This window comes from Carassius gibelio, chromosome B1, assembly GCF_023724105.1.
Source record: "Carassius gibelio isolate Cgi1373 ecotype wild population from Czech Republic chromosome B1, carGib1.2-hapl.c, whole genome shotgun sequence".
Classification (NCBI taxonomy): Eukaryota; Metazoa; Chordata; class Actinopteri; order Cypriniformes; family Cyprinidae; genus Carassius; species Carassius gibelio.
In genome coordinates, this window is record NC_068396.1 from 13,237,471 (window position 1) to 13,259,023 (window position 21,553).

Genomic DNA, 21,553 nt, shown 5'->3' on the forward strand with positions numbered 1-21,553 from the left:
AATACAATGTTGTTCTGTTTGTTTATTATGTGGTATATTTAATGTTAAAAGGAATAAAAATTCCTTTGAAAATATAACCCATTTATGAAATCAAATTAACCCATTATTTTTGTAAAAATAACCAATTTTTGGGTAGAAAAAACAACCCATTTGCTGGGTTAAAATTAATAACCCAACTTCTTGGGTTAGTTTAACCCCATATGGGTTCTGTCCTATATTTACCCAGCAGTTGTGTTAAAAACAACCCAATTTGGGTTGTTTTTAACCCAGTGTTTTTTAGAGTGTGGTCTTTATTTATCATTTAGCAATTTCAGAGGGTAATAATCAAAAAATATTTTTGCTACTACACTTTTAATGTCTGAAAACTTAAACTTCAATGACCACAGTGGCCATAAAACAAGTGGTGGAGGCATTAAATCATCAGCTGTTTTGGATAAAAAAAAAAATATTCTTATTATGAAGGAATAAATCAAAAAAGTATACTGAAAATCTGTCAATAAGCAATAGTATATCACATATAACGTAACAAATTAGAAATAGCAAAGCAATTACAATCATTATGCATCACTGAAGATGTACATTTATTAAACTATACTAACACATTCTTATTAGTTTGTTTGTGTGTAATATGGATTGAAAGTAACAAAACAGAACAAACACAAAACTGATTAAAGAAGGTCTACCCAATCCTTTCCAAAGACCTTGATTCTGGTGTGTTTTAATTCTGGTTTAATTATGGTATGGATCTAAACTCTGCAGGACATTGGCCTTCAAGGAGCAGAACTGGACACCCTGGTTTAAAATAAACCACTGTGAGCAATTGCACAACAGCCTTGTTCACACTGACAGCATTTCAATGGCTGGAGGTTGCCAAGCCGCTCTGCACAGCTTTGTCACATCGCCAACAGTCGCTGTCACTCGTGACATCAGAAATCGCAAAGTCTCTGAAAATGAACAATGTCAGGTCACTTTGTTCCTGCAAATTGCTGCTCATGTGAATGCCTCTTAAAAACAGGCTTTTTACTTCCTGCAGGCTTGGTTTGTCAAAGGAATAACTAAGAAGAAAATCAATTTAGTTTGGGTTTCAACACTTCGGAGTTTCTCTTAAAAGTCACATCTGACATTCATTATACATTTAAATCCATCTTTGAATTTGGGACCTCTTGGGCTTTGCATTAATTTTCACGCAGCCAGAAGATTTCATCCTAGTGATCAAAGCGCAGTCCACTCGTCTGAGCCTCATACAATTTCTGTTATGTCTTCAGACATTGACTCGGTCCCCATGAGGCCTCACTGATGCGGGACACAGGATGTTCGCAAGAAATGTATTGAGCATCCTTGCTTGATTTTGTATTTACAATTTTACCAACATACTATAATACAAAGCTTGGAAAATAGTTGCAGCAATCGTCCTGACATCAATTGTTACGTTTACTAGCAATCACTCTTATTGTAAATGCACACTTTTGAGCTAAATCTAAAGAGATGCATTTTTCAGAACACAGACATGTATAATGAATAAGAAACTATACTAGAGATCTAAGCTACTAATTTTCAGTGACATCTTGGACACATCTGTATGAATAGTAGACATTGCAACCATGTCATATTCATTCTCCCGTGCTGACACAATCTTGCAGAGTCGGAAGGACCGGAGGTCACGCTGGAAGTTGCGGTTTAGGAACCCGTAGAACACTGGGTTAATGCAGACCGAGCACATGGCAGTCAAGTGACACAGCGAGAACAGGAGATTGTGAGTACAGTTCATAGCCACTTCATGGTTCCAGTCGATGACAGCGTTAAAGACGTTCAACGGGAGCCAGCAAACCGCAAATGCCACGACAATGGAAAAGAGCATGATGTTAATCCGTTTAGTCTCACTGCTACGGTATTTGTTTTCACGTAATCTGTCCCTCATGTTATTACGCCGCTGCAGACGTGTGTAGATCTGAATGGAAGAGAAGAGGGGAACAGATAAACAATTATTTATTCATATATGAGAGTGTTTCTTCAATTACAGTATGAACACTTTTGGCCCAGTGGACATTTAGAAAATGATTATTATATTCACTCCTACAATTTCAAATGGACTAAAAAATATAACTTGACCACAGTGAACATAAATTGCCATTAAATTAAGATTTTTTCTTTTAGTTATAAAGGAATAAATCTTAAAAAATATACTGCATATTACAAATAATATTCAAGAGGATACATATATCCTTACTAAATTAGAAATAGTAATGGAACATTTTGTTCAGTTACATTGTGTATCAATGCAGATGTGCAATGCATTAAACAACTGAGACATATTTTGTGTATAAAGTGAATTAAGAGTAGCTTATTAAAAAATAAATAAATAAATACAAAAGCAAACAAAACACAAAAATCATCATGTGATTATGGCGCTGTAGAAGAGAAGAGGGAGACAGATAAGCAATCATTTATTCATATTTCATATATGGGTGTTTTTTTAAATATTGGCCCTTTGGACGTTTAGATAATTATTTATATATTTTTCCCCCCAATATATTTATTTCAATATAGAGAGAAATTCTGCCATTTCTTTTACTTTTTCTGAAAGTTATGACAATTTCCACCACATTTTTGGAATAAAGTGAATCATTTGTTTTGATAAGGCTAATGTCAGAGAGAGAGATTTTATTTGTATTAATCACATTTTTAATGTATTGTTATGTATCCATAATGAATAGTTGAGTCATATTTTATTGATAGTTTAAAAAAGTTCACACTTGAAATATTTAAATGTTTAAAAGTTTATGTTAATATGATTTTTATACAGTTTCAAACAATATTTATTATTATGAATTCTCTTTTATGATTTTTATGAACTGCATTTATGATTTATGTCTTTAGCTATGACATATTGTTAATAAAATCTAGGTCTTGGACAAAAGTAAAAGTTTATACATAAAAGGCCTTTAAAAAAAAGTCATGAAAATAATGGTCCAAAGTGGATTTTAATGTGCATGATCTTCATCAAAAGGATTATATGAATACATATTTACTATATACTTTAATTAGATCTGCAGTCTAAAATCAACTCCCTCCACCAACAACCACAGTAAACAACCCTATGACACGCTCGCCGAAGCTCATAAACTATAGCTGACCTGAGGGCAAACCATCATTAAAAACACAGTAGGGGAAAAGCTGCTCTGACATTTCAGATGATGATCTTTGTGTGTGTGTGTGTGTGTGTGTGTGTGTGTGTGTGTGTGTGTGTGTGTGTTCAGGCTCTGTGTCTTTTGTATTATTGAGTCAACACAAATTGACAGACAGAATACAAACAGAACACTCTTTAAGCACCACAAACACAATATTGCAAGTTATATAATGGCGTTACAATGTCACTCTGTTGTCAGAGACTGTTAAAGTGCCTCAGTAAGCACACTGAACTTGCCAAAAACAAATCAAAGCAAATGCAAAGAGATTTCTCTTGTTCCACTCTAACACCAAAGAGAAGACAGTTCAAATGAAAAGATGGGCTGGGAGGCAGGGGTCCGACCCAAAAGGTTAAGTTATTGCTGCTTAGCATGGACTTAGCTCTTGTTGGTAGATATTGGAATCTGTTCTATAAAGAGCATATCTCCCCATTGATGACTATTCAAAAATATTTAATTCTAACTAAAAATTTTTAGTCAAGCATTTTTTAAATACAAATATTTAATGGCACAATATAACATATTTTTGAGCATCCAGCACCATGTACAAACCATTAAACAATGACATACATTTAGGGGCCCTGTGCTAGAAAGGTTTATAGGTCTAACCCCCATATATATTTAAGAATTCATGGGGGCTAGACCAAAAATAATCAATTTATCTAGTCTTAGTTAACAAACAAATAAATAAATAAATGTTCCCTTGGAAACTAACTGAAAAAAAAGACTAAATCTAGTACTAAAATAACAATTATTGAAAGACTTAATTAAAGTTTAAACTTTAGTAAAATAATTTAATAAATATGAAATAAAAAAGGTCATTATATATTATACAAAGGTCAAATATTAATATTATAATATTATTTAAATAATACTAAATTAACACTGATATATAAATATCTATAGAAACTTTTTCAAACATTTCCAGTAAACACACAAGTAAAATAGTAACTCACAAACAGAAATTGTGTTAAAGCAAGTAACCAAGCATTTTTGTTTTGATGAGATCATTATTGTATTCTGATACTCTCATTATGTCATTTGCATATCATATTAAATATGTCCCATAATGTTATCTTTTGCAAAAGCTTATTTGGCTCCAAAAGGCCATTTAGATTGCACAAGATGAACCAGATTTCAACATTTCCCTCAAAATTTTCGATAAATAAAAACCAATGTAATAATTTGGATAGCTATGGGACAGAGCAGCTATGCCGTTCTCAAAAACCTTGTTTTTCTTTCCTACTGATAGAAGGAAGAACACTCCGTCCACTTAGAACAGAACATCTGTACAAGCTCCACCCAGTGCATGTGCATTTGCATGCCTTATTAGCACGACAAGATGAATTAATTAATCATTAGTTCATTAGACGCGCACAGATCAGAATCTTGCAAGCACAACTGACTCCAGCCTCCTTCTTTTCCTCCGTTTTTCATTCTCTCTCTTCATTTGATGAATGGCAACGCTGGCACAGAGTCCTGTGACCTGAAATAACTGCATGACACAAAACCCAGAGGCAGAGAGCGAGAGAGAAAGAATGAATACGCAGACTGAGATGTATGTGTTCAGAACTTATTATTTACTTCAGCTCAAATCTGAAAGCCAACATTAGCCAGACTGAAACAGTGAATCTGTATACAGTATGGTATGCAACTTGTAGGTTTGACTCCATATCCAAATCATTTCCATGGAAAGCTGGCTGTGTTTAGTGGGCTGATTAAATGTGATTCTAGGTCGATTTTACTGACAGCTGAACAAAAAAAGTCCCTCAGTCATTAGGACTCATGAAGTCGTTGGCTCATACAGAGAGAGAGAGAGAGACTGATCTGATGCAATCCGACAGTTGCTGCCCTGACCGGACAGCCAGAATCTTTGTTGGCGTCACATTCTGCAGTACTGGACCGTAGGATGGTTGGATGACAGTAGCACCTAAGGATCCAACTGAATATAAATGCTTTAGTCATCCTCTATGGTGGTGATAGATCAAGATAGACCAAAATATAGTCCAGGGTGATTAATGGGCTGGTAAATGGCCATTTTGAGATCACATTACAAAATAAATAAAAATCTACTAACAATGCTGTCAGTGAGTAGCATATTTGAAATATTGTGGTGAATTTGAAGTAATTATGATGTCAAATAAGTCTGATTTAAATAACGTGAATATCTGAGCACATTTATTTGCCATTATTAAAAGGTAACACTTTTCTTTTTGTTATATAAAGGTTTTGGAAACATTTTACAGTACTCCATCATTTACATTTGCATAGATTTAATTGTTTTACCCTTGTTTTAATCCTAAACTATGAAAATCCAATGTCAAAATATGATTTTTTTGTATCTCAGTCCATTCATAAAGCATGTTGGTATTGACAGTGTAAAAAAAGCCAATAACTACAAAAATATAGCTGTTTAAAGATTTTTTTTTTACATTGTCATAAGAAGTCAGTATTCTTATTTTTTACCAGATGAAGGTGATTGATATGAAATATGAAACATGATGTATGCATTACAATGAAAAATCTATGTAAGTATCATTTGTGGATATTTTTGTGCTTCGTTTCAAGATTTAGAAAATAAGAAAATCGGATGTTTTTTATTTTTTTTTTATTACGGTGCATTTAGGAAAAGCTAGCTAAAAAAAAATTGGTCTTGAAATGAGACAAATGGGACACCAAAATGTGATTTCCGTCACCATCGTTTCTATCCCAGCATGTTATCAGACAAAATACATAATGGCAGAAGTGGGTTTTCATAGCTTTCATAAAAATGACAAAATTTCTGTTTCCACTGCTCAACAAATTAAATAAACTAGCAAGAGTGTGAAAAGTGCTTTTGCTTTCTGTGATGCAAAAAAGCAAAATTTTTAAAACGACAGCGGCAGAGATGGGAAAAACACAAGTGAGGAAGAGGGGAAGAGAACGAATGAGACAAATTTGGATATGTGTGCATGTGGGTGTTAAGTGCTGTTCCATTTTTGAACTAACCTCCCGTGGTTAATTGGGTGTAAAAGTGACAAGCATCCTTGACAAAACTCGGTCATCTCACTTGAACACCAACAAACGCTCAACAGCACTTGACAATCTGAACAGTGAGCCATCGTCATAATGATGGCAGGATGCTCATTCTGTCACCCCACACACGCATTTTCATTTTTACAACATAACAATCTCCATATTAAACTCATTACTGAGAAGTGGGAGCTTGTCACATGAATCCTCCTTCCCATTTACGCCATTCATTACACATCATAAAGGTTTGAATCCTTTGTATTACAGCATATCTTTGTTTTGGTTTTGTTTTTTATTATTATTACTTCTATTTTTGTACCCCTTGTGGATGAGCCATTATGACTCATCCTTGTGATCTTGGGGGTCTTTGAATTTTTAAATGATCAGTTTTTGCACAGACCCTTTCTTCTCATCTTCTGTCTCCCTCTTACTCATTTATTTTGCCATTCTCTGACCAATCCCACCCTCTCTCTTTTCTCTCAAATCCTGCAGCAGTACTGGGTTCATGTTGGCAATGAGCTGATGTGGCAGGTCATGTTGGCTGCTGGTCATGTTCAGTCAGAAAATACACTCTGTTTCACTGAGCTATGTCTAAAGCTACTGGATTCTAGGACAAAAAAAAACTCAGCAATAATCTTTATACAATACAGCAGAATTGTAGAGAAATGCATTTTTGTTTGTGTGTGTGTGTGTGCATTTATGATTGTATTTGTGAGACTGCTATAATATTCAACTAGTTTTGTATCAGTTTCCATTGAGGACAATCAGTCTGGATAAAAACATACATCATTTACTTCATCTTAAATAGCTTTATAAATATTATCAAGTAATGAAGCTTTAACTGAAAGTAAAAAAAAAAAAAAAAAAGAGTAAAGAGTAAAAAGTCAGACATAGAGAATCTCACATTGAGTTGAATTCCAAGTCAGCCGTTCGCATCACAGTTACTAGGTCAAATACTGACTGACTCTTGTGCTTTTTTTTGCTTAGGGCTTTATAAAGTGTCTTGTTACTGAAATGTATAACGCATCATTTACCATGGTGGAAGTATGCTGTGCAAGAGGATGCCTAAGAGTCAGTCGAAAATTCAATAGAAATTGGGTTTACAAAATGTATTTAAGGGCTGGCAGGATTAAAATATCCATTAAATATCCTTAAAACAAAACAATTTAACAAATTTACACAATTGGATTTCATCCTGCTTATGGAAATCATACAATTAATCTATCTTATTTTATTGTATTGACAGCCCTTGTGTTTAATGGTATATTTGATAGTGTTTAAAATATTATATATACGATTTATAAATCTAGCATTATTGTAAAAGTAGATAAATAGTAAATATTTTCAAGATAATATTTTAGAACTAGCCTTAGTAAAACTATTTAATTAAAATAAAATAAAATAAAACATACCTGAATAAGATCATAAAATATGTATTTTACTACGGGGGTCCCTTACATGATCACATTCATCATATTTTGGTGGCATCAAAAAAGTCTGAAAACCCCTGGCTACATGAAAGAAAAAATCTAAATACATTTTTTTGACACATTCTACACATCTGATTCATGCACATTACTAAGAGACTGCTAAAAACCAGTTCATTTATCACTGTACTTGACAAAGGTTTGGGGAGTTTGAGCGTCTTGCGCCTCTTCTGACAGATAACCACTGACTATTAAATTGAAATCTATCAAGTATGCCAGCTTAACGTTTATAAATAAGAACCAAACCCACTTAATAAGCCTGAATAAATGTCAAACTGCAAAGCTCTCAGTGATGTCTCACCCACCTCTAACCTCCCCGGTCAGACATAAGCTGAACTCTCCAGGGACAGGAAAAGAGCAACAAGCATGTACAGTACATATACTTTAATATCATAGTCTTCCACAAGAGACGTATACTAGACTGTGATACAGCAGTCAGGATGTTGTAGGAGGGATTTGTTCTGTTCTTTTCAGACTGATATAAGAATACAGAATAAATTGGGCTCTTAACAGCCTACAGAGTGTCTTCTAACTGACTGAGAGAGATGAGCGTTCCTCTAGCACTCCAAAAAACAGTACATTATTCAAGGGAAAATCTACTTTTCAATTTCATGTAGTATTCTGAGGTAAACCCAAAGGAAATATGAATAACATATGAAACTTTTATAAGACTAAAATGGCTTAATTTGTTCTCACAGAGACAGCAATGAGATAAAACAAAAAAAAAACAGACTCTCAGAAATTTCTGTCATTACTCCTCCTTGTGAAATTGTAAACCTGTATGTTTATTTTCAGAGAATTGCAATATTGATCTTCTCCATAAAGTAACTGTTCATCATAACGACCACAGACTTCAAGCTAAAAAAAAGACAACAATGAATTATTGAATAATTAGTAAATACAAAATATAATAAACTTGAATTGAATTAAAGTGGTCTGAATGATTCATGCACTACATGCCAACCCTTCTGAAGTCATAATAGCTTTTTGTGAGGAACAGACCATAATTTAAGTAAATTACATCCTGACAATGTTGATCTCAACAGCAAATCATATTTTGCCTATGATTCCTGTGATGATGTCAAGGGTTCTACATCATGACATTTTGTTAAGAGACCAGTGATGGCTGATGATGCTGACGTCCAGAATGCGTCATACATGGCGCATCTGATTAGTGAACAGTGAAAAATGACTTCAGCCCAAGGTCAATCTAAACTTGTATTAAAACAACTGTGGAAAAGATCTATATGTTCTGTATATTTGTTTGCTTGTATGTCTTTGTGAATGTTCCACAGGAGGGAAAAAAATAACAGCAAGCTAGTTTTGAGGGTATACAATGACACAATTTTCATTATTTCATTTCATTGAACTGAATATATATTCTCTGCATAAATCTCTCTCTCTTTCTCTCTCTTTCTCTCTCTTTCTCTCTCTTTCTCTCTCTTTCTCTCTCTCTCTCTCTCTCTCTCTCTCATCAGCCCCACTCTATATCGAGTGTCCTTAAATACAATGTACTTACATTTCAATTTATCATTTGTACTTATTGTGTACATGCATGTTATTACATTATACTTATGTTACACATTGTACTCCCCTGTAATTACATCTGTAATTAATTTCTGTAATCACATCTATAATTATATGGTTTACCCTTCTTTTACCCCCTTAAACCTAACCAAACACCAAACCTGCCTCTAACCTTATCCATGTCCTTCCTCGATATCAGCAAAACTATTTTGCAATTCAGCACGAAGACAATAGACAGACAGATTTCTGTATTCCTGTGATGGCAAAGATGAATTTTCAGCAGCCACGATCCTTTAGAAATGATTCTCATATATTGATTTCTAATTAACATTTAATTATGTTACCAATTTTGAAAACAGTTGTGCTACATAATACGTTTGGGAAAAACATTATTTTTAGGATTCTTTAATAAAAATAAATAAATCAATAAATCAAACAAACAGCATTTATTTCAAATAGTTTTTTTTAACAATGTAGAAATGTTCACTATCACTTTTCAACAACTGAATGCATCACTGTGCTGAATAAAAGTATTAAATTTCTTTTTTTTTTTTTAAGCGATCTAACTGACCTCAGACTTTTGAGTGGTACTACTGTATATGTACAAACATAGGTATACATGATTCATACACGGCACAGACTTACACATATTAGGCCAGATTTACGAACAGCTTGCGTTAACGCAAACCATCGTTTGGAGTTAAAATAGTACTGTCAGGATTTACTAAAGAATTAGCGCTGAAAAGGTATGGACACAGTTATTTTTGCACCTGACCTTATTCAATAAGCATTTTGTAGGAATTTCCCTTTCAGACACAAAATCTATGGGAGGATAATATTAAAATGAATCACGCAATGCGATTCAAATTACTGGTATTTGCGCCAATATTTAACGCCCCAAAAAAGCATGTTCTCTTCCTACTCGTCTCTCTGGTCTTACCTTCAAGTAACAGATGAAGATGAAGGTGAGAGGAGTGATGTACTGCAGCACCAGCATGCCAGTGGTGTAGGTGAGCTTGATTTCTCTGGAGGGCCACTCCTCCACACACACCACCTTTCCCCTGTACTGCTCCTGAAACACTGAGGGCAGCTGCTTCAGCGGGGCGTCTGTCACCCTGGAGAACAACAGAAAGGGTGTTGCAGTGAGGGTGGCCAGGGCCCAAGTGAGGCTGATGCCCAGACAGGCGTGGTTCAGGCTTGGCCTCCATCCGCGAGGGTGTAGGATGAGCTGGTGTCTCTCAATGGCGATCAAAACCAAGGAAAAGATGGACACCGAGACGGAGCAGCACTGGATCAGGCTGTTGAGTTTACACATGACCGCGCCGAACACCCAGTGGTCCATGAAGGTGTAGATGAAGGTGAACGGCAGGCAGACTAGGGACATCAGCAGGTCTGAAACAGAGAGGTTTGCGATTAGGACATTTGTGACGTTGTGAAGTTCCCGCTGCCGTGCGATGACAAGGATGAGAGCCAGGTTGCCGATGACACCCAAAAGTACCACAGCACTGTAAGCAATGGCCATCACAACAAACAAAGAGTGGCTGCCATAGCACTCGTCGCCATACGCGATTGTGGAGAGGTTAGCAAAGGAGCAATTCGATGCATCCAAGGAGCAGTTCAGAGCAGTGATTGGTGGAACTGGTGGAGAGAGGGCGGAGTCTGGCATTGTTCCACCTCCTATGCAGTTGGTGTTGGTTTATATCAAGTGATCATAGACAACTTCCTTTCAGGTAACAACTTTTCCAGGACCATGTTTTAGTAATTCTGACGACACACTGTGGAGACATAAGAAAACATTTCAATCGATACTCAAAAACGACAAGGCAGTATCTACTGTCATGTTTGATTAGGGACCAATCCAGTTATAAAAATCAATAAATGTTCCCTTCAGTCATATTTAATAAAGAGCTGTTTTAATCTTCTAGCATCACTTTTTCTACTGACCTTAGCCTTGTTGACCTTTATTTCTAAGACTTATATTACACTTTGAAAGAGCAAGTAATACACATTTAATTGTGTAATAATTATAAATCATCCAACAGCATTCCACAGGCAATATAATAAAATTATGAAATAATAAATAAAAGCTGTTTAATTAAACCTGCATTATATGCATGGAATTGAGAAGTTAATTAAGAATTTTGGCACTCGATTCCTTTTTTAAATTAAGCCATCAAATACTCCTGAATAAATGAAATGAATAAATCCATTGGATTTTGGCCCATGCACACACACACACACACACACACACACACACACACACACAGACAGACACACACACACACACACACACACTCATGTTATCGCTCAATCAGTGTTTTGATTGCGGAAGATGTCAATAAAACAGCTTCCAAACAAAATGTCATTCACCCCAGGCAAGTCTAGAGAAGAGCATTTCACCAAATATTAGACTATATACTCATTATATTTGACTTTACATGTCAGTGATGTCTTAATTATTTAATGTAGGCTTAATAAATAAATCTGTTATGAAACAAGTTAAGACAGCCACTGTGTAAATTATTTTATTTCAATAACATAGAAATTGGATCATTTAAAACTGCATTATGAGCAATTTAAACATTTGCATACAATTTTTTTAAGTTGAGTGTTGATTTTTTAAAACTAAATAGAAATTGAATTTCATTTTGGGCTCTGTTGTTAATTGTAACTTTACAGTAACGTAAAAGGACTCAATAGTTTAAAGCCAAAACTGAGCTAGATTTTTATCCCTAAGAAAATGTACTTAGTACCAGTGTACCAATTAATTATAACTGAATTTATTTTTAAAAAGAGCTATCTGTTCAGTAAAACTGTTTAAAGTATTAAAAAGGAGTTCTGTTGATTCTTTTCCTCCTGCTGTACCAAAACCATACCGAACCTTGACATCAAAACCGAGGTACGTACCAAACCGGCATGATTACAGTACGTACCATTACACCCCTAGAAACTTACACTTGTTGCATGTACCTTAGTTATAACTATACATTTTTCATGATTACAGGCAACTAAATGTAAATCAAACCATACGTCTTTATCCTAAATAGTTTTACTTCCAGACATAAGCACAGACATAAACTATATGAATGACTTGCATTGGTCTATATATCAGAGTTAGAAGCAGGTTGTCAAGGTAACAGAGGTGGCAAAGCCTCCTGTTTTTAGGTCTCTGGTTCTTTCATCACTGGCTCCCTTATCTTCTCTCTCAGCAGCCAAATTCAACTCTAAATTCACTGGTTCATAATTCAACATGTTTAGTTATTGTAAACACATTGTATGAATATAAACAACATAAACAGTACCGGAAGCCCAGCTGTGAATCTCTAACTAACCTTTTGCATTCATAGCAGGCCAATACGTTTACATTACAATAGTCTCGTGTGCATGAACTGCAATGGGATATGCAGACGGTGGCTAATCCCAGTAGACCGTGGCTAAATGGCAGGCTGTCCACATGCTCTGCAGAACGGTACCATCAAGGGAATACTCTGCACAAAGTGACCTTAAGAGTAGACTGGGCTACAAAGGGAATTTACCAGCATTTTGAAGCAGGCTCTTAAATGTCAAGATGGAGCGGAAGTCATTCATTTGCCTTTGTATGTCTGTAAAGGGAAAATCTAATTAGGAGTGCAGGGTATTAAAAATGTATTCCAGCAATGTTAAATTAGATTATAAGCTGCTGAGAACTCACTCAAAAAACACAATGTCACTTAATACTCAAGGAATGTTTGAAGGTAGTTAACGGTGGACAACAGATGGCAAACGCTACGACGAATAATAAACCCTATTAGTGATTAATGTTCCAACTGAACCTCATTAATACATAAACTGTGTGAATAATAGTCTCTTATCGCACTGACATTTGTCTTGAATCATTTAGCAGACCCTTTTATTCAAAGCGACTTAAAAATGAGTAGTGATTCTTTATAAGGAGGTGGTAAGAAGGGGGTAAAATAAGATTGTTCAGAGAACTAAACGCTAGCACAGGGATAATAGGGATAAACAGTGAAAGAAAAGTGTTATTGGATTGGGTCAAGGGTTCACAGAAGAGATGCCTTTAGATGTTTTTTGAAAGTGCAAGACGCTGCTTGGCTGTTCGGGTATCTTGGGTGTACAGTATAATGCATGCATAAAGCATATCTGGGTTTAAGACTTAGAATAGAGTGTTCACTGAATGACAATCTGACAAGTCTGTTTGTCTCTTGAAAAGATCTGTTTAACAGCCACAAAACCTCAGACAAGTTGCACTGTTTAAGTTGGCATGAAATGGAAATTCATCCTACTATCGCTTTTCTAAATGTATTGATCTTGTTGTGAATGATTCATCCATGCATAAGGTTTTTTTTTTTTTTTTTTTTACCTTTTTTTTTATCAGAATGTCATTGCTCCATATTCCAGTAAAACAGCTTCTCTCTGCAGTCATATACTGGACTTCTCCTAAAGATTTTTTCTTCATGAACATCAAATAACAACCAGTGGATATATAACAAGGTTCCAGTCCTACTTGCAGTGCATTGTTTTAGGATCTGACATGTTTTGTTTGATCTATAGTGTCCACGGTTTCTTGTATTGTTTATAGCCACAGAAGTAATTCCCAACTGTCTTAAGTAAGCCAGTAGTCCACATTAGTGTAGCGCGATAGGTCACCCCAAAATAAAAATGTTGCCATTATTTACTCACCATGAAGTTGTTCCAAACCTGCATGCTGTTGTTTTTCTCTGAGATAAAAAAGGAGATTTATGAAGAATCTTAATTATATCTTAAGTAGTAATTGTGCGCTATATTTAAAAATTTCCGAAACCAAGTGAACAAATTATTTTGGGTCTTTTCAATTAACCAACTGATTCAGTAAAAAAAAAATCAGACTGAACAATTTGTTTATGAGTCAGACTGATCTGTTTCAAGATCAAGTTACATCTCCAGTTAACGCGAGAAGTTAACCGCCTGAGAAAACATTAATCACCAATAATAATACATCTGCTAAATGATTAAAGCTAAATGTTAATGAGATGACAAATAATTATTTGTACAGTTTACATATAAATGAAGCTCCACTTGCACATTAAACAGGGATAGACATTGTTCATAACAACATAAGAAACTAAACATACTCTATTATTCATACTTTTTATTATACTGAGGGTGTAATATTTGTAATTTCATTGACCATATGTTGATTGTCTACTCTATAACATTAAAAAATATATATTTTGTGACTTAGTATGGTCAATTTTGGTCAACACAGTGACATATTGACTGACAGAAGAGGCGAAGGAGAAAACAGGGAAGGCAAGTCGGAGAAAACAGATGTCTAAAAATTATATATATTTTTTAGTTTTCTAATCTAGTAGATAGTAAAACTGGATCCTACTCATGTGTGTATATGTTCTACACCAGGTGCACTATAAAAACCTCTAATGATGCACATTTAAAGGGGAAATATAAATAATAGGCTATATCAGAAACACAAATATCAAATCCCCAATGCATAGTGTAAAATTGTACAAATCGGTATTAAAATATAAAGAAAACACCTCTGTCTGTCTTTCATAACACACATAGCATCAAACATCCTTTGGCTAGAATGATGACACAAAATGAACTTTGATATTTTCAGTCTGCACCAAGAATTTATAGAGCACCATAAAAGACAAATTCACAGAGTATGACAGCAGTACAATAATATGTATCTAGTGTTGAAATACAATCTTGATAAGACACAAAAAGAGAGGATTTGAGCTCACCAAAATATAGACCTTAATATCTCCTTTCAACAATCTGAAATGTGCAATTACATCCCAAAGAGAAAGATAAGACCATCCAAGGGGAACATTTAGGCGCGAAGCATCTTCTCAATGTTCTCTCGTTCCCAGGAGAGACAGTTTCGATGACAGCATTAAGATCAGTTATTGCGCGTTTAGCCTCCAAACTCCGGAGTTAAGTGCTTTCATTTAGTGTATCGTAAACAGGTCAAAGTCCTGCAGGTACTTTAGTCCTCATACCCTAATGCTCCATTTCTTCTTGTTCACTATAGCTACGGTCGGTTATCGCGCTTCTGAGCCTGTAAAGTTTATTTTCAACGCATTATGAAATGAACAACCTATTTATCCAAGATTTCTCTGCGTTTTCACCTGAAGCCAAAACGTGTTATAGTGAATTGACGCACAAAATAACATCAACCATAGTGAGGAAGATTGAATCGCACTGCGTGGCTGGTTGTTCTTAAATAATAACATGGCATTTTCATGCACGGAGAAAAAAAAAGTGACGATCGAGTGGAGAGATTCAGCATGTTTCCAAAAAAAAGCGCGTTCCAGAGACTTACCTGCGGCGCTTCACGCGCGGCCAGAGCTGAAGTCTCCATCAGTGTGTGTGAGTGAACGTGTGTGTGCAGCACTGACATCTGCTCAACTGCGCCTCTGCACAAGCGTTACTCACGCGTGGTCTACATGGCTGTCCGAGAGCACCAAACACCACCAATTCCAAGTATGACGCTGTGATGCATTCACAGCATGACACTTATTCAAGAGCTGCTGATACTGCTCTAGTTCTTGTAGAAAAATTATTCACGTCTTTATTAAAGCTTTGTCATTTGATAGCCTAAATGTTGTTTGCACTTTATTAACACATGGTTCCTTTTCATAGTGGAAATATCGTTGCGTTGTTCACGGTGTTTTTTCTTTTTCTTCTTCTTCTTCTTCTTCTTCTTTTTTTTTTTTAAATTAGTAAAACATCCAGAGCCTTGTTTCAGTAGGCTATAGCTGCGTAAAGGTTGATGGAGATACCACCCTGCTGAAAAAAAACAACTGTAGAAAACAATACAAAAATTCTAATGGTTTTCAGTAATTACAAAGATTACAAACCATCGTCTTTTAACCATTAAAAAATGTTTTTTACTCTAATGTGTTTGGGATATTAGGATTGAGTCGTTTTAATAAGCCACCAATAGCAGGTGACCAATTACCAGTAGAGACCCGCATGGTCCATTACAGTTTCCATTATAACCAGTAAAAGCAAATTCAAATTCTGTGATGGTTTCTTTCTTTTTTTTTTCTTTTATTCAGCAGGGCACAGCTAACGAAATATGTTCTAAGAAGGTTTTATTAAAGTTCACATTAAGTTAATTTTATATTTATGTTTTCTTAAAATCGTTTTTATAAATGTTATTAATAGGGATGCACGATATTGGATTTTGGCCGATATTCGATATGCCGATATTTTCAAAATAATTTTGGCCGATGCCGATATCGATATCGATATATATACAAATATATACTGATATATTTAAACTTTAATTTTACTGAAGAGAAATCCATGTATCTCTTCTGTACTGATTCTACCATAAATTTATTATTTTACAAATGTAGACAGACATTCACATCTGAAAAACAGGTCAATTATTTCACTTGGAGAATATCGGTTTGGCTCATCGGCAGAAATATTCATATCGGCCGATACCGATAATGGTCATTTTAAGCTTTTATCGGCCGATACCGATATTGTGCCGATATTATCGTGCATCCCTAGTTATTAAAACTCGTTTTCCTGGTTATGCAAACATTAGAGACATCTTTAAGGAGACGTTGTGTATGTGTGTTCAACCAGATAACTTTGAGCGAACGTTCTACTGACGTCACTGGAAGAATGCTTGTTTATATCTCTTGTCAGAACATTAGCCCGCGTTCTGAGGATGTATCCTGTCATTTGAAAAAGTCAAATTACGCATGTTGGTTTCAAACTTAAGCTATAGTTCAAAAACCCTATTAAATTATAATATTTTCTGTGAATTCTGAAATTTCATTTTTTTTAAATAGCTGTTATGTAAGCAAGTGAACACAATAAATCACACTGGCATACACTAAGGCCTGATTTATGAGAGTGATGATTTTAACCAAAAAGATTGATTTCTGTTTTCTGAACAAATACATTTGTCATAAATGTCAGGTCAAAGCAAATTCGAGCTGTGTTTTAATAGCAGGCTACATTTATGCAATTCATCCAGTTACTGTATATTTTAGTTGTTTTGTAAATTGTGTTGGTTCTGGTCGATAGAATATAAATATTCAGTAGGCCTATCTTTTTGTCCACAAGACTTTAAGTTTCTCAGAATTTGGCATTTAAAAATAAACCAACCTGGCAAAAGCTGTGGAATTAGTTCCCACACACCCACTGAAACGTTCCGATAGCGCTGTAGGTGTGATTTTGTGAAGCCTCTCTTACTGAATGGAGCAGCGCCACCTTGTGGAATAAAGTAGCTATTGAGTATTTGCTCAAGTGGATGAAATTAAATATGAAATCCATATGATGAAAAGTTTAACTGTATTTAAAAGTTTTTTTAGCTCTTTCAAAATAATATTTCTCTCATTGTAAATCATTTCTTTCTTTCTTTCGTTCTTTCTTTCTTTCTTTCTTTCTTTCTTTCTTTCTCCTTTTGACATGAAACATGAAAGAGACAAACATTTGGTAAAACTATGCAGAACCTGATTTTACCAAGTGAGACATGTTCCTGGGACAACATCGTTGTTGACCCTGGAACAACATTGTGATTAACCAATCAGATTTGAAGAACCAGTTTATAGATTTTGTGAAGTTTACGCTTAAAATCAGTGTTTGGTGCTTGTACATCAGTGTCATTCATCTATCATTTCCTCTGATTTTAGGGATTACTCATGGTTAAGGTTAGGTTTAGGTGTAGGGATATGGTTAATAATATATTTTTGGAGTAAAATGTTGTTCCAGGGTCAACAAAATATGTTGACCTAGGAACACATCGAACTTGGCAAAATCAGGACGTGCTAAAACTATGTTGTCCAATAACTGAAAGTGTTCTGACACTTCTGAACTCTTCTGACACTTAATGACAACTAGACTGATGCACTATAGATTTTTCTGCCAGTTACATTAGAAGGAGCTCTGGAGCTATTTTAAATGGCAGTGAACTTTCTATTTGACCTGTTTTTGTGAGCTGACACTTTTTTATCTGGATGGTTCTTTTTCCTCAAGCTTCTTGGAAAGAAGTCATGCTTTCAAGTCATGGGACTGTCGAAATGGCACATTTTTGAGCTGTTATATATCCATGTGTGTGTAATGAAGAATGTGAAATTGCACGAAGCTGAAATCATCAAAGTCTGGATTTCAGGACACATTGGATACATAATAAGAGTCAGAAAATAAGAAGAACTGCCCCAATAATGTATTTTATTAAAACAGATTTAAACTTTCTTTTGTTATTAAATCTGTCTTGGAGATATGTTAGCCTACATGTGCTAAACTTTCACATTTAAAAAAAAATAAAAAAAATAAAAAATAAAACAATGTCATGAATTAGCCATTGCATGTTTTAAAACAAAGAGTAAAATACATAGACATACATACATTTGAATAAATATTGTGGACAAATTATTTTCTAAAAGTCATGGCTCAGGCATCATTTCAACCACTATGAACAATTTTGCCCTGATCAAAGTTTAATAATAGATTAGATGAAACGTGATTGTGATTGAGACTTGTGATGTGTAGCACTGTGTGGTGTAAATATCAAAGCTAATGACATTTATTTGTTTAGTTATAAAGAACATAAACAGGCATGGCATAAATGAATTGCATTGCCCATCCTGTGCACTAGGTGGCGATAGCTTACATCTTCAATAGACTGGGACGTCTTTTGACGCACGCGAGAAAGAGTTGTTGTTAACTTGTTAGTGGAATAATGGCGTCGTCCATGGGCGGTATGTTCCCCGGTCAGCAGCCTCCTGGATCTCACCCACCTACTGGTCCTGGGGGTCCAGGTCAGCCAGGACTTCTCACAGGTCCTCCTGGTAACAGAGGGGCAAATAACACTTTAGTAGATGAGCTGGAAGCTTCTTTCGAGGTGAGCAGATCGATAAAACTGCTGCGGCTTACAAGAGCGACGGTTTCTACTGAATTTACACGCACTGATCTCTTTTTATATTTAATTTGAATATATATATATATATATATATATATATATATATATATATATATATATGTATATATATGTATATATATGTATATATATGTATATATATATATATATATGTATATATATATATGTATATATGTATATATATATATATGTATATATGTATATATATATATATGTATATATGTATATATATATATATATATATATATATGTATATATATATATATATATATGTATATATATATATATATATATGTATATATATATATATGTATATATATGTATATATATATATATGTATATGTATATATATGTATATGTATATATATATATATGTATATGTATATATATATATATGTATATGTATATATATATATATATATATGTATATGTATATATATATATATGTATATGTATATATGTATATGTATATATGTATATGTATATATATATATATGTATATGTATATATATATATATGTATATGTATATATATATATATATATATATATATATATATATATATATATATAAGCGCATCCGTTATGCATGCAGTAGAAATTAATTGTTCACAATCGAAAAGGTGTCCAATAATTGGTCAGTGAAGTTGTTATTCTTTTATATTTTAGTGTGTGTGATCAGGTGTGTTGTTATTCTAGATTTTGTCATGTAATCCGTATTTTACTGTTTTTGATTACCACAGGCGTGTTTTGCATCTCTGGTCAGTCAAGACTATGTAAATGGAACAGACCAGGAAGAAATCAGAACTGGTAATTTTCCAGCTGTGTCCTCATGCTGTGATATCAGATAGATATACTCTAAAGTGCTTAAAAAAATATCATGCTATTACTGTAGTGATATTACAGTAGTGCAATATCAATACCGTGGTATTACAAAATTCATTTTGTTGATTTATTGGAATCAAAGGTTTTTATAAATTTTCTTATCAGAAAATACTGTTTACAGCCAGAAAAAAAAAAAAAATGTTTTACTAGTAGAATGTTCTATAAATGAGGCTAATAATGTACAAACAAATTCCTTTGCTAAAACCTTAAGAGTATAGATAGGAATAAACCAGGGAAGTTGGTATATGGGAATGCTACTGAAGTGGAGGTTTCTAGCGTAGTACATGAGACAAAACTAGTTTTGATTAAGTTTTCTTTAAAGTGCTGTAATTTAAATCTAAAGAAAAAAAAATAATAAAGTGTAATCTGAAAGAGATTTTATAAAAGTAAAATAGCCTAAAATATTGAAATTGACCATTGCATGTAAAAGTGGCTTTACTTGTAATTTTCTTACCTTCGTCTTGCATGTTATGTATTTTAAGGGGTTGATCAGTGTATACAGAAGTTTCTGGATGTAGCCAGACAGACTGAATGTTTCTTCCTTCAGAAAAGACTGCAGCTGTCTGTACAGAAACCAGAACAGGTGGAAAAAGAGGTAAACAGATATTATTGTTTTTAAATACTCCGTAAAATTGGTTAAAATCCATCCATACATTACCTAAATCAATACCACCTTCATGAACATTTTATAACTCTTACAGTGCCATTATAATATTTGAAACATACAGTATACTCTAGTCTAAACTGTATGTGCTGTTCGGTGTTTCAGGATGCGTCAGAACTGAAGAATGAACTCCAGAGGAAAGAAATTCTGATTCAGAAACATCTAAGCAAGATCCATCATTGGCAGCAGGTGTTGGAAGACATCAACGTCCAGCATAAGAAGCCCACAGAACTGCCGCAGGGTCCACTGGCCTTCCTGGAACAGGCCTCAGCTAACATTCCTGCACCCTTGAAACCAAACTGAAGCATGAACAGAGATCCAGAACCCTATCCAGACTGTGTTCCCGGGCCACACTGTCTCTAGGCCTAGCAAATCTTACAATAAGCCTTTGTTGTGGACTCTTGTTAGTGATGTTTTTGTCATGTTATGTACATCCATGATGTGCTAAAGGACGTTACTGCCACTTCTCTCTCATGAGGAGTTTGTAGGTCATTCTGAAAACTCGAGGGTCTTAGACATTTAGTCGTCAGAATACTTAAAACTGAATTTGTTTGAAAATTGATGGCAAGTTAATCACTTTTTTAATATTACAAACACAGACATTTTTACAGCTGAAATGACCAGAAATGGCTTTAGTTAGAGAGAATTAAGTTGGATATCCCCCCACCATTGTTCATATTTTGTTGAAATATCTTTTGTTAAGTTTCAAATAAACATGCTTTGTCATTACTGAAAATTGTGTGTTCACTTACATTATTTTCTTTCTCTACTATGTGCTTTACTTTTTCCCTTTATAACAGGCAATATATGCAACATTTTTCAATTATTCTCCAACTATTAATAATAGTTAATAATAGGGGTACCCCCCCCCCCCCCCAAAAAAAAAAA

The 21,553-nt window shown here is 34.4% G+C and overlaps 2 protein-coding genes across 3 annotated transcripts; one reads left to right on the forward strand and one right to left on the reverse strand.

Moving 5' to 3' along the window:
• Window positions 1–7: 7 nt before the first annotated feature.
• LOC127949304 (neuropeptide Y receptor type 1-like) lies at window positions 8–15,618 on the reverse strand. Of its 2 annotated transcripts, none has more exons than XM_052546397.1 (3): window positions 15,537–15,618; window positions 10,152–10,986; window positions 8–1,948 (listed from the first exon to the last, which is right to left on the reverse strand). In XM_052546397.1, exons 2-3 carry the CDS (start codon window positions 10,875–10,877, stop codon window positions 1,532–1,534), a joined length of 1,143 nt encoding a protein of 380 aa, XP_052402357.1. In that variant the 5' UTR covers window positions 10,878–10,986; window positions 15,537–15,618; the 3' UTR covers window positions 8–1,531. The 2 variants fall into 2 exon arrangements, with proteins under 2 accessions (XP_052402357.1, XP_052402356.1); XM_052546396.1 differs by lacking the exon at window positions 15,537–15,618 and adding an exon at window positions 12,748–12,806.
• Window positions 15,619–18,886: 3,268 nt separating this feature from the next.
• med28 (mediator complex subunit 28) lies at window positions 18,887–21,401 on the forward strand. Its single transcript, XM_052544883.1, has 4 exons — window positions 18,887–19,082; window positions 19,860–19,926; window positions 20,484–20,596; window positions 20,771–21,401. The coding sequence occupies exons 1-4, from the start codon at window positions 18,921–18,923 to the stop codon at window positions 20,966–20,968; spliced, it is 540 nt and encodes a 179-aa protein (XP_052400843.1). The 5' UTR covers window positions 18,887–18,920; the 3' UTR covers window positions 20,969–21,401.
• Window positions 21,402–21,553: the final 152 nt, after the last annotated feature.

Excerpts from the sequence above, each read along its gene's own strand:
- med28 (XM_052544883.1), top strand. The coding sequence starts at position 18,921 with ATGGCGTCGTCCATGGGCGGTATGTTCCCCGGTCAGCAGCCTCCTGGA. Across the intron at positions 19,927-20,483 it reads CCAGGAAGAAATCAGAACTG|GGGTTGATCAGTGTATACAG; the intron begins GTAATTTTCCAG and ends ATGTATTTTAAG. Across the intron at positions 20,597-20,770 it reads CAGAACAGGTGGAAAAAGAG|GATGCGTCAGAACTGAAGAA; the intron begins GTAAACAGATAT and ends TCGGTGTTTCAG.
- LOC127949304 (XM_052546397.1), bottom strand. The coding sequence starts at position 10,877 with ATGCCAGACTCCGCCCTCTCTCCACCAGTTCCACCAATCACTGCTCTG. Across the intron at positions 1,949-10,151 it reads TCTTCATCTGTTACTTGAAG|ATCTACACACGTCTGCAGCG; the intron begins GTAAGACCAGAG and ends TCTTCCATTCAG.